Genomic DNA, 13,142 nt, shown 5'->3' on the forward strand with positions numbered 1-13,142 from the left:
GTAAGAGACTGGTGAACCTCAGCACAGAGAAGAAACTGAATTAGAAAAACAATGATAAATATATTCAGAAATGTTATGTAATGCAACAAAAAGCTGAAATGGCATTTTAAGGATTTTATATCACCCAAGTTTAAAGCCAATGTACTATCCCAAATTTAACTTGCAACTTTTGATTGGGTAATCATGAGGGCACCATGAATTAAGTGAACATGAAAAATACGGAATTCTTGGAGCAATTTTATAGAAGTCTGGAACATCTCATTATTCCCAAGAATTGTCACTGTAGAAAGCTGAAATTTGAAGTTCACTTTATCAGCTACAGTTGTTACCAAGACAGAAAATTGTATTAGGCATTGACGCCTATAAATGCATCTAGCAAATTAATCTAATGACATTTTCATCAGCTAAATAGCCTGTGAGAAAAATTGTTTTTCAAAGCAATACACCTAATAGAGTTATCCAAGTGATAACACAGCACAATACACTAACTTTAAAAAGATGAAAAGGCATTGAAACAGCACTGAGAAGTAGAGCTCTTTCAACAGAAAAAGAAAATAAATTTGAAGGACCAAATAACTGATGCAAACACAAAATGTACAACTCTTCTGAATATGTATAACAAATCTTTGCAAGACAATTTAAGGGAACATGGCCAACCTGAAATGCAGTCTGACTAAAAATAGCTATTTTTAGAGTTAAAATACTTACCTGCTATTTTATCTTTTTAATAGATAACTTTTCTGGTTAAATAAATGCACAGCATAGAACTCAGGGGTAACAGAACAAACTGAAAAAGTCAAAATCAATTGAGAGAATTGGAAAAAAAAAATATCTCTTCCATTCTTTATCTTTCAGCTGTAGCAATCTGAGCTGTTGCTTATAATAGGACGCAAAAATGATCAAATGGTATTCTATTTTTAACATAAAAGCACCTGCTTACAGACTTGCAACTGAACAAGATTAGTCATTCACACTTTTATAGCATAAATTCACGGAGAAGATAACTGTTAAATACGAAATCCAAATCACTGCACAGATAAACACAGCACCGACTACACTGTTTCACTGCAATATTAACACCTGTTGTAAAACCAGTAGCAACATCTTGAACTGAAAGCTTATCAACCACAGAATACAGCAATCACCAAGACTTATTTATTCCTAACACTGGGGTTTTTTCTTCATTTTAATAGAGTTTAAAACTAGTAAATTTTTGCGAGTGGCTGCTTACAGCCTTACCATCTAGACTACAGAGCAGTTCTACTCATTCCTATGTAAGCTCAGAATGAGTTATTGAAAGACAGCCACAAAACGAGCAACTTGGGAACTATGCAGGTTTAGAAAGCTCAAACCATTTACCTTTCTGGGTTTTTGATCTCTTCTGTTACAAAATTGAGCGTATCCCAACCCGAGTAAGAGAACAAGGCAGAATAGAGTGCGAGGGAAATGTCTCCAATGTCAAAAGAGGATCCCTCAAAAGAGTTCTCAAAGTGTGATGAATGTCCTGTGTGTGGAAGAAATACAATGAAGTACAGGATAATAAAATACAGCAAATGGTTTTTTTCGATTTGGTACACAAATACAAAAAACCTCAGAAACCCTAATTCCCTCAAAGCTGCTTATGAAGCCCCTTTTCCAATTCTGCTCTGTGCTTCAGCCACGAGAACAAGCATGATGTTTAAACCACTAAAAATTATGCTCAGTGGATTACACTGTTCTATACTTAAACCACCTAGTTTGTCTGCAATGGCACAAAAAATCAGCAACATTAAGTTACAGTCTAAGCTACAAACAACTGGCAATGACAGTACTCAGGCTAAGGGTATTTTTTATAACATATTTATAAAATAATTACTCTATCCTTCTATATCCTTTTAAATTTTCAATCGTTCAGCCTATACGAAAACAAAGATTAAAGTTTTTTTTAGATAACTATGACCAAAAAACCGAAAACAACCCAAACCCCCTAAATGGATGTTTCAGTTTTAGCTATTAAAAATAGAAAACTGAGAACAATTAACAGAACATAAAATACTATTGTTACTTGAGATAAAATTTTCCCAAGCTAAGAGAAAAAGTGTGTTGTTTTTTGAACCAGTATTTGTGAGAACTTGTGCCATCTGTTGACTACAAGCAAGTCAAGACAAGCTCATCAATGGAAGCTTTACATATTCAGACTATTTTACATATACAGACACACAAACAAACCCAACAAATACAGAAAGGCGAGTTACATAGTAACTCCAGAATGTGCCCTGTACTATGCATCCTGAAACATTTATAGACTTCAACAGAACTGGCCAGGCAAATATATGAGGCCTCAAAAATGTCTTCCCCTATGTCTACACAAACTGTGACTTTTTATCCTAATCAGACATCATTATTCTCTTGACACAAACACAGGCAGAGTAACTGCTGAGTTAAGAAACAGAGAAGGGAGACTGTCAAGGAAATTTGTAGTGAACAAGCTCAGTATCTACAAAACAAGGGATGGGCAGATGTGCTAAGGATTAAACGCCCCAGCATGGTGCTCTCATATGCATATTTTTGTTCCACTCACAATAATTAACTTGCTCACGGACTTTCATCAATAACTGGTTAGAGCAAAGGACACAAATTGCCAGACTACCAGGGAAAGAGCTTTATGGCAGCTTTGAAAGCAGGGTAATTTTTTTAAGCTAACACACCAATAAATTCTCCCTAAAGGAAAGGCTAAGAACACAACTAAGTTCAGAATTCCTCTAACTTTAAAGCATAATTCCCAACATACACAAAAATTAAAAACAACAAAACCCCAGCAACTTTCTAATTCTCAACAGCTATAATAGAACTCAGGATCTGCGCAAAAAAAAAGACTGCAGTTTCATAAATCTACTTATGTCTTTACAAAGCTATTTTTGCTTCAAGTTCAGTTACTTAGACTTACACAAAACTCATTTTGTAAAAAAAATATTCAGTTGATCTCATTGTAAAGCAGTATGCTCCTTACAGAAATTTACAGCTTTCTCTGCTCCCATCACATTTTGCTAGCTCTGTAGTTGCTGTTTTCATTTCCTTTATTATTCCATACTGCAGGCTGTAAATTGCACAACATTGCCGAGCAATCAGTTACCTTCTTTTACCCAGTTCAAAGTCAACTGAGATAGCATAACTTCTCATGATACAATATCATAATAATTCCTAACACTGTGGTATTATTGGTGTTCTCAAAGTGGCTGTATTATGCTCACACTGAGGCATCTGATAACACACACAAAGGTATTTTACAGTCTTTAGACCACTCACTCAGTATAACTGATAAAAACAAACCTTTGCTTTAATTTTATAAGCTTACCCTGGCATATTTTGACAAGTCCGGTTATGATGATGACAATAAGAGCAGTAACTTTAGCATAAGTAAATATATCCTGCACCCGTGTTCCCCATTTAACGTAGGCACAATTTATAAACGTTAGAAGACCTGGAGGGGGGGGACAGGGGGAGGGGGAAGTAAAAAGGAAAAAAGACTATTTGAACAACATTGTTTAATTCATTTTTCAAATATTTTTAATTATAATCAAAATATGTACTTACTTGTTATACTATTACTTAGGTTAAACTAAGCAAAATACACTGGTTTAAACAAAACCATAGAAAGAGATGTTCTAAACACACTGCTTCAAAAGATGGAAAGACCCTCCCCCTTCTCTGATTACACACCCTTTTTCCTAAACTTTATCCCTCATCAGCTGCACTCTGCATCTATCCTGAAGCTAAAGAAACTGTTATATGAAATAATTAATTTCAAGGTATCAATATCGTTCTGATATATGAAAGATTATATAGAAATTCATTTAAGCAAATTTATGAAAATAGTGTTTGAAAAGTTTTTTATCCTTCCTTGTTAGGCTGAGGATGGGTTCAACACCCATGGATTATTTGCAATACTAAATATGGTCACAGGCAATTCAATACTCTTTTCTAGTTGTATTAAACTGTATTACAAAGTGAGGTTAGAGCAGATCTGACCAAATAACACCTGCTTTACAGCTAATGTAACATTAATCTGGATTTTTAAGAACTGGTAGTACTAAGTGTTTGGAGTATACTTCTTCCTCTATGCTAAAATAAACTAGTATCAGACCTATTTCACAAGATTGTAATGGAACTTGAAATGAGACTTTCAGATTTCACAAATCTTTTGCTAACAGCAGCTGACTAAACTTACTCATATGATCAACTTTCCCAGCAAACACTTCTCAAGCTATTGTTTAAATACACTGTTCTCATGGTTCTCAACATTCTGTTTTTGCATTTATTACTTCTTCCTCAAGTGGAAAGCCAGACAACCGCCTGAACTCAAATGCTGAATATGGAACAGGAGCCACTATCTTCAGTATTCTTTACTCAACAAAACACTAATTCAGTATACATTTTTCTCACCCAGATTATCATTACATTATTGATTCCAACCCAGAAATTTAAATATTTCCCCCAGATCTCAGTGCTTTCTTGAGCTAGTAAAAAAGTGGTTATATTCCAGTGTACATTTTATCACCAGTTTTCTGGTACTTTAGCACAGTTATCAAATAGTAAAGTAGTAATTTTTAAAAGATAACAAAGGAAAGGTAATGATCTCAAAAACAAGGCACTAGCATACTAGACAGCCTGGCCAAGTGGAATAGCTGAAAGAGATTCCACTGAGCTTGACAAGAGGGGAAAAAACAGCTGTATCAAATTTCAAAAGTCATGACTGCTGCAGCTTCCAAACAGCCCTCAGGAAAAAAACAACTCTGCTTGCTCTGCTCTTCAGTATTAGTGATCTGTATTATCTATTTCCTCACAGTGTTTATTTCAGCCATTTTTTTGTTTGTTTGTTTTGTTCTAAACAACTTTCATTGGTAGTAATTATTATTAACTCCTTCTTTTAATGAGTCAGGGCTCGGTCTCCAGAGGAAATGATACTCTGTCTCCAATATCTTAAAAGAAAGATAATCAAGAATCTGAATAGGCCACATCCCCTCCCTCTTTCTTTTACTAAAATTATTCTCTCACATTTTCTTCAACTTAATTATCATTTAGCTACTTAAAGTGCCTGAGAACTGTCAAGTTTCGTTCTGTAGCACCAGATGCTACCCCCATGGCCAAAATGATTGATAAAGTAATGCTGTGTAACACTAAGACTGATCTCACACTAGATATAATACTGTTATTACTACAGTTAAAAACACAAAACAAAAAGAAACCCCACAACAAACCCACCCATCCTCACATACAATCTGTACCTAACCAACGTTCAGGCTTTCACTCCCTGCAACTTCATTAATAAAAGTTTTAATCATATCCAGAGCTAAGAATGTGACACACATCAGCCCAGCCAGGCCAGGAAGAAGTGTAGGCTTTAACAGGAGCAGTAGAGCAAGGCAGAGCGCCTCAGGACGGACACCTAGAGCAGGGCAGAACAAGCATTTAAATCAAAAAATGGACTATAGAAGTAAGCTGTTCCACCTACATGACAGTGACATTGCTGTCACATGTCTCCACTACAGAAAAAGGTGCTAAATCCCCTCTCTTAGCAGCAGGTGTAGAGGACATCACATTGTTTTTCTACATCTACTATATAATCATTTCAGTTGAATCACTTCCTCTTCATTTCTTGCTTTGTGATAAACTGCTTTTTATAAGGGCTAACTCCCCTCAAATGAGATCCCTTAAACAGAAGGGCAGATTCCCCCACACTCCTGAACCTGTGCCAGGATACCATGGGACAGTATCTGTTCTTAGGAATGTGAACATGACATTACAGGCCCTTCAATTCTTTCCCGAGATTGGCACAACAAGATATGGACACACATTTGGAAAGGAGGAGGGAGATGGAGGGAACAGAACTGAGTAAGCTCACATGTTTTGGAAGAAGTTTGTGATTATTCTTCCCACTACCTGGACCAGCTCATTACTGCTTTCCCAACAGCAAGAAGTTAACTTAAAAAATGGCAGGGGAAACTATGATGTTCACAGCTAGTTACAGAGGTCAAGTATTTGCAGCACACACTACTTTTCTGTCTTTCCCCTCTTGCAGTCCTACATAGACAACTGCAATAAGAAACATTAAAGCTGTTTCAACAGACTCCCTGCGGCCTCAAAAAAAGAAGCAGCTAGAAGCAGCACATCTCCTCGCTGTAGCATATTGTTGGCAGTAAAAAAGCCCATGTTCTGTATCAGTTTTTATGATAAAAGCATCACATCAATAGGGACAGCAGGCTCCATAACACACAGCGACTGATCAGTACGTGAGGAAGGATCGTGATATGGATTTTCTGAAATGCATTTTTCATTGTTTGCTGGAATCATAAAATATGTCTATCAACAATTCTAATAGGAAATACCTAAAATTAAATAAGACACACACAGTACATTCATACAGTTTCATTCTCCTGATACAGCATAACAGTCCTGATTTGAAGCATGTGGACTGTTCTTCCCCTGTGTTGACTAACAGTTGGCTATCCAATTACAAATGTTTCAGTGTTTTATGGGAACACAAAATGTCTGCTTTTCAAAACCTTTTCAACAGGTACAGTTGTACTGGTGATACAAGCATAAAGAATAATCTCTATGAACGATCTTTTGAAACCCTACCAGAGTAATTACTTAAGCATGTCTACATTGAGAAGCTATTGTAAAATGAATTACACCAGAATTTAGAGCATAAGAGCTACTCTGCAACAACTCTTAGACCACACCTATCTTAAGGTTTGATTTAGCATACCTCTCTGAGGGAAAACAAACAATTTCCTCCATTTTTGCAACGTAAGTAAACTTTGAAGAGTTAAATACCTTGTTCTGCTTCTGAATGAGAAAATGGTAATTCACTGACTGAATTCCTGCAAGTTACTCATGTGCTGAAAACTGTTCTTTTCCGCACTGTAACTCAAAACACCACAGATTCAACATGCAACAACTCTGGGACTTGGTAGGATTTGTTTTATTAAAAACTAAACCCTGGATAAAAAATTACCATAGTAAATTTCAAGAAATACTTACATTCACAAGCAGCTGCTATGAGACGGCAAGCCAAATATGGAGGATCGCAAGAAGGGAAGAAAGGTTGAACTATGTAGTTAGCAAAGGTGATGGCAATAATTGCCTGACTAGTTGGCTCAACAATTAGGAGTGAGGTCCACAAACGAATAAAAGCGATGAAGCTCCCAAAAGACTCCAAAATGTATGCATAGCTGGCTCCTGACTTTGTAATAGTGGTTCCAAGTTCAGCATAGCAGAGGGCTCCAAAGACCGAAAAAATCCCTCCAATTGCCCAAATTATTAGAGACAATCCATAAGATTTACTGTAGATGAGAACTCCTTTGGGAGAGACAAAGATACCTGAACCGATCATGTTGCCTACTATAAGGCTTATCCCATTTATCAAAGATATTTCTTTCTTCAGTTGCATTGTATTTTGGTTTGCATCCTGCATTTCACAGCTGTCATTTGGATCTGTCCTGTCTGATTTATTGATGGGGTCGTATTCAGCCAGTGAACTATGTGACTTCATACAATCTGTCCTTTCTCCCATTGTGGAAAGCCTGCAAATTCTTCACGACTCCAAATTACAATCTGAAAAAAAATACAGACAGCTGAAATCATTATAAAATCTTTTATTTAGGGACTTTCTTCCCAAATCTTCTTTCCACTTTTTTACCTTATGATTTACAAATGTAAACTAAGAAATTCCCTTTTGTTGTTTCACATGTTTTCTTACACAAAGGTAAATTCATGCATTGTCAAAATAAACAGAAAAAACAGTGAACACAGAGCAAGAGAAAAATTCCAGTACAATTTAAGCTAAGAAAGAAACTTCTACTTTTAGGTAAAAAAAAAAACAAACCCCAAAAAAACAATCATAACCATAGAAAGGACAGAATTAAAGGATTCCAATGTTGAAAAGGAAGAAAGAAGATATAGAAGCAAAGTGAGGCCATAGAGAAAATCAAGCACTGTAAGACCAAGCTGGAAGTTCAAATCCTGAACATAGATTTACTGCAGTACTAAAAAAATTAATCAGATTATTGTACTTGTACATGTAAATTACAAGTGATCTAGTAACAGGGTTGCACATGATATTAATGCCATGTGAGCTCTTGCTAAGGGCAATATGAAGAGATACTTACTCCAGAATCCCCCAATCCAACTTAACTGATCCTACAGTTTGCTCCCTCCCTGAAACCATTCCTGGTTCTCACTGCCTCATTTCTGGGAGTTATCTAATCCAAATTCCTCCATTAGTAATTGTGTTTTACAGTACTTAAGAACACAGAAATGAAATAAACTTCTGCTGCTGCTTCAGAATTGACTACTTGGAAAAGAGTCACCTTCTTCTCAAGTCTCCATAAATTCTCCCATGCCTTCCAAAAGCTAGTTACTGCTAATAACGTTTATTAGCACAAGAATATACCGATAATCAGCAGCAATTCTGAATAAGGCCCATTTTATAGAAGTTCAAGTAAGAAATAATCTATTTCTATTTCTATTGTATACAAGACAAAGAACAGTCTTGTACATTAACCAGCTTCAATTGCAAATGTATCTTTGATTACAAGGTTATCAGCTGCATAAAGAATACGCCCTACATAATTACCAGAATGCACTACCATTCATTTGTCCTGAGCCTCATTAAACCATCAGTGTATACTTTAGCCATTTACTATAGAACAGAAAAATTAAAAAGTCTGGGTCAATTAAAATACAGCAGCTGACCTATCAGTGGAAAAAATAAAGGGTCAGCACCTTGTTGGGGTAACACTAACTTTACAAAAGATTTTGTTATTCCAACAGTAAACTTGTCACCTAAGAAAACAGGTAACTCTGAGTATGAATTTGAAATATGCAGTCACCCAAACTACATTATGTGTCTATGCATCTAGTGACATATGAACATGCAAGATTTTGCTTATACAGTTAGAGGCATACCTTTATGGAGGGAAAGCTTAATAACCATGCTCTTCCTTTGTTACCTGTACACTACAGTACAGAAAAATCTGACTTGACATCCCTGAACTATAATAGTTTTAAAGATATGAAAATGATAAAAGATTATTTTCAATCAATAAAAACGTAACTCCTACTGAAATGGAGTTCAAATCATTTACTAAAACACATCACATCATTGCATCTCCAACTCATTAATCTTCTAGCTTTTTCCACATTAAAACAGACTATGTTATTTTAAATAATGCAAAATTAGATTCTCAATCTGTTTAGTCAGATGCCTTCTGATTTATTTTCCCCTCAACATTCAAAGAAACACTTTAAAGATGTTTACTAAATACATGTTTTATCATTTATACATGAGTCGATATCTTACCTAGTGTCATACATACATCACAAACCATCAAATTCCACACTTCCAATTAGCCTAAAAATTTTCAACTTCCCAGAAACTAAACTCAGTTATTTCAGAACTTAAAAGCTTGAGTGCTATAATGATGCATCTCCAACAAAATTAAACTCATTAGGAGAGAGGGATCCACGCAGTTTCAACAGATGAAGTGCCCAAAACTGCAAAGGAAAACAAAAGTAAATTCACCTCACCGGTTGTTACCAGTTCTCCTTGTTATTTACTCTTCCATCTATCTTGCATCTATCTCTTTGTCCGTAAGAAGTGGATTTAAAAAAACTATTTGTGACCCGTAAAAATAATGTTCCAACTCCAAATTGAGTCTTTCCATTTCTGTTTTGACTCGGACAGGACACTAGTTGCAAATGTATTTCAGAAGGCAAATCACTCTGAACAAATGTCAGTGGAAAAAACCAAGAATACTACAGCTATTCTTATGACATTCAGTTTGAAATTATGCCATGGTCATTCTCAGCCCTTCCAGCTAAAGGATTAAGCTGAGTAACATATTAAGAACTGCCTCAAGGATGTACAACATCATTTTGGTGGTAACCACACACTTGACAATTTCTTACTCCACATATCCTAACCATCATTGCTGTTTCCTCCTGGAACACTTCTCAAAGTACAACTTGTTCAGCAGCATAAACATTACCTCGAATACTCAGGCATTTCGATGATTTGATTTGATTCAAATCAATGGAATCATTTAAATCAAATATGATGTGTTCACACACAGGCAGTTTTGCAGTAAGAGTCACCCTGATTTACCTCATTGGTCTTAAGTTCAGAGGTACATTTAATTACCTGTAACTACGAACCCCGTCATTGCTCAGATACCTTCACCTCAAACAGCAGCACGTGACTGTATACAATTTTGTTACCGATGACCTTGACAGTTTCTTGCCCTACTCTACCCAGGAAAGAACAACCACAGCCTCTCTCAGCCTAGCTTTTGTCCCCCAATACTCTGTCTTCCTCTCCAAGTCTGCCTTTGTTATTCCTAGCTTCAGATACCTGCTGACAACTAGGATTTGCGTGAAGGTATGTGCAACAGCTCACTCAAGATTTGGCATTTCATTCTCTTCTCCAGCCTTGTTTGGTTTGTATCCTTAAAGCCTTTAGGGCAGGAATTGTTCATCTGCCCAAGTCCTGTGTCTTATTACACCACCTCTATGACTGAAACATAGGCAGTTTTTTTCCTACAAGTACTCCACTTAATCTTAACTGAAACTCAACTCAGCAGCTTTGACCAATCAAAAAAACCCACCTCAAAATCAAACTACAAAGGAGAGCAGAGGCTAGACAGAACTGAAGCTATGTCAAGATTAGCAATACAGAGAAAAAAACCACAGATATTACAATCCATGATTCTATCACAAGACCATTACTTCAGTGAAAACAGAAGACGGGCTTGGAAGAGAACAAGAGATGAATAGTATATATTTTTTAACATACAACAATACTGTAATACTGCAGCTAAAAACAGTGTTAGAATGATCTCTAATGCTGCCAAAGCCATGCCGCAGGACTGTTACGGCTAATTCAGGCTTATGCCTTTGCACAAGTTAACATGTGGATTTCCTCATCGTTCACCCTTGTGCAATACAGTGTCTTAAACTCTATTTTTGCTGATCGTTGCATCTGTGAGGAATCTTTTTGCTGATACGCATAAGATTTTTGTACTGAAATGACACTGCTGTTGGTACAGAAAGCTTTGATATGAAACCAGGACACAGTGACCTGAAACTAGGATCACTTCATTGTCTCACCAAAAATATATAATTCTGATAAGGCCTATCACACTTTGGCCATGCACCAAAGGAACTAATGAAGGTTAATATGCAGCTGGCAAAGTATTAACACTGCATTACAGGGTGGCTTTCCTTTAAGGAAGGGAAAGAGGAATCATGTGCTAAGATCCCTCTCTCACACTGAGCAGGACAGCAGCTGACCCGTCATTTGTTCAACTTGGGGTGAACCTGCAAGTGTGTTAATGACCAATGTGAAATACCAAACTGCTAAAAGCTTACTATGCTTTGCTATACTTTTATACGACATCTGCTCATTAGCAAAGATTTCTTGTTCTTGCTTCTGTCTTCCACAGTTGTCTTGATTGCATAAAACATCTCTAGTTGTGACATAGTTTTACATATATATTTTGACTGTTCACATATACCAGCTGTAAAACTCCTATTTCTGAACACAATGATGGGCCCTTCTGGTAAGAATCAAGATTGCCGTACACAGGCAAACAGCAAAACAGTCTTCAGGGAGTTAAGCACTAACAGAGCAAAGGTTGTAAGGCCCTGAAATGCCTATTCCTTGCAATGTATATATTTAGGCACCTCACAGTTTGAACATTTATGGGAAAGTTTACAGTTTGTCTAGCATGCAGTTTTCTCATTTCTGGTGAGAAGAATCACTTCCCTGCCATACATACAGTTAGACAGGAAGCCCTTGCAACAAAAGGAATTCCCAATGTAAAGATTTCATCTGTTCAGCCGTCTTTTTGTGCTTGCATAGGCAAATGCACCAACTTTAGCACTATAAAACACAACACAAACCTTCAATCAAATAGAATTGGTTGTAACATCCATTTTTTAAAAAAGGACAAGGTATGTTTATCATATAAAAAGGCATGCAAAAGAAGTTGTCAATTATTCGATAGTACCTCAGTGACTGCAGTAAGTTCTGACTATACACACCTGTGACACAGCTGTACAAGAGATGTTCAACAAATACACATACTATTCACATGTTCAGACACATCCTGAATAAGACTATGAACATTAAATGAGGCAAAGAGCTATAATCAGCTCACAAACAGATATTAAGTTACAACGCTTCAGAAACTTTTCAAAATTTCCTAAAGTAGCAATCCTAGACAAACACACCTCAGAAATATTAAGCTAGATTCTAAATCAAGTCACGTCAAAGTTAGGGAACTGTGCTAGCTACAAGTGGAAAATAACATGGCACTATATCTTTCACACATAATTTATTTTTATATTTCCAAGGGAAAAAAACAGAAGCAAGCTCACAACAAGGGACTTTGCAGTAGACAGTCTTGATTTAGACAGGACTGAGGTTGGGAGTGCACCAAGCAGCTGCAATGAGGGGAATATGAGGTGAAATTTATACAATAAGCCCCAGGTTATTAGAGGCAGAAGGGACAATTATAGAGTTTGTTAAAATAATCTTATTTTTAATGCTGGGGGACAAAAGAGGAAATATCTCAAAAAGGGGAGAAGTAATGTCAAAAGGCACATGATCTATACCCATGTGTAGTCCTCAGCTGTAACTTTAACACCTACTCAGACTGCATTTAATCTAGCACTTAAAAAACACATAAACAATCAAAATCGCCACCACACACCGGTAAGCAAAGACACGCTTGCCTTAGAGTATTGCTAAACCCACTTCAGTTCCCTGCGGTAGCTACTTAACAAAGGAGTTATAATTACATGCACCCACCATCAAATCACATCCTGGTATAACCCGACCTGTGTACCAACCCTCATACCCGCTTGCTGCCAAATTAAATAAAACACGTGGCTCCACAAAACCACCCTCCAGTCGCGCTGTGCAGGACACGACGGGCTGTCGCCGGCGGGAACGGCGTGAGGAGACCGGCCCTGACTCCTGTGAGGAGACCGCGCCGCAGGAGGGAGACTGGGGGTCACTTCGCCCCTCGGTGGCCGCTCCTCTCCCCCCAAACGGTGGTTAACTCTGTTCTCCGTATAAAACAACCCAGGTTCAGGCA

The 13,142-nt window shown here is 37.0% G+C and overlaps 1 protein-coding gene across 1 annotated transcript in view; it reads right to left on the minus strand.

Annotated features, from left to right (window-relative positions):
* SLC7A6 (solute carrier family 7 member 6) overlaps positions 1 to 12,686 on the minus strand; it is a 20,600-nt gene extending 7,914 nt beyond the window's left edge. Inside the window, exons 1-4 of the mRNA XM_080410613.1 lie at positions 9,344 to 12,686; positions 7,024 to 7,596; positions 3,335 to 3,460; positions 1,360 to 1,504 (exon numbers count right to left, since the gene is read on the minus strand). Of these exons, the coding sequence (XP_080266739.1) occupies positions 1,360 to 1,504; positions 3,335 to 3,460; positions 7,024 to 7,555 (803 nt within the window). The 5' untranslated portion in view covers positions 7,556 to 7,596; positions 9,344 to 12,686. The remainder of the gene's footprint in view (positions 1 to 1,359; positions 1,505 to 3,334; positions 3,461 to 7,023; positions 7,597 to 9,343) is intronic.
* Positions 12,687 to 13,142: the final 456 nt, after the last annotated feature.

This window comes from Falco punctatus, assembly GCF_963210335.1.
Source record: "Falco punctatus genome assembly, chromosome: 14".
Lineage (NCBI taxonomy): Eukaryota > Metazoa > Chordata > Aves > Falconiformes > Falconidae > Falco > Falco punctatus.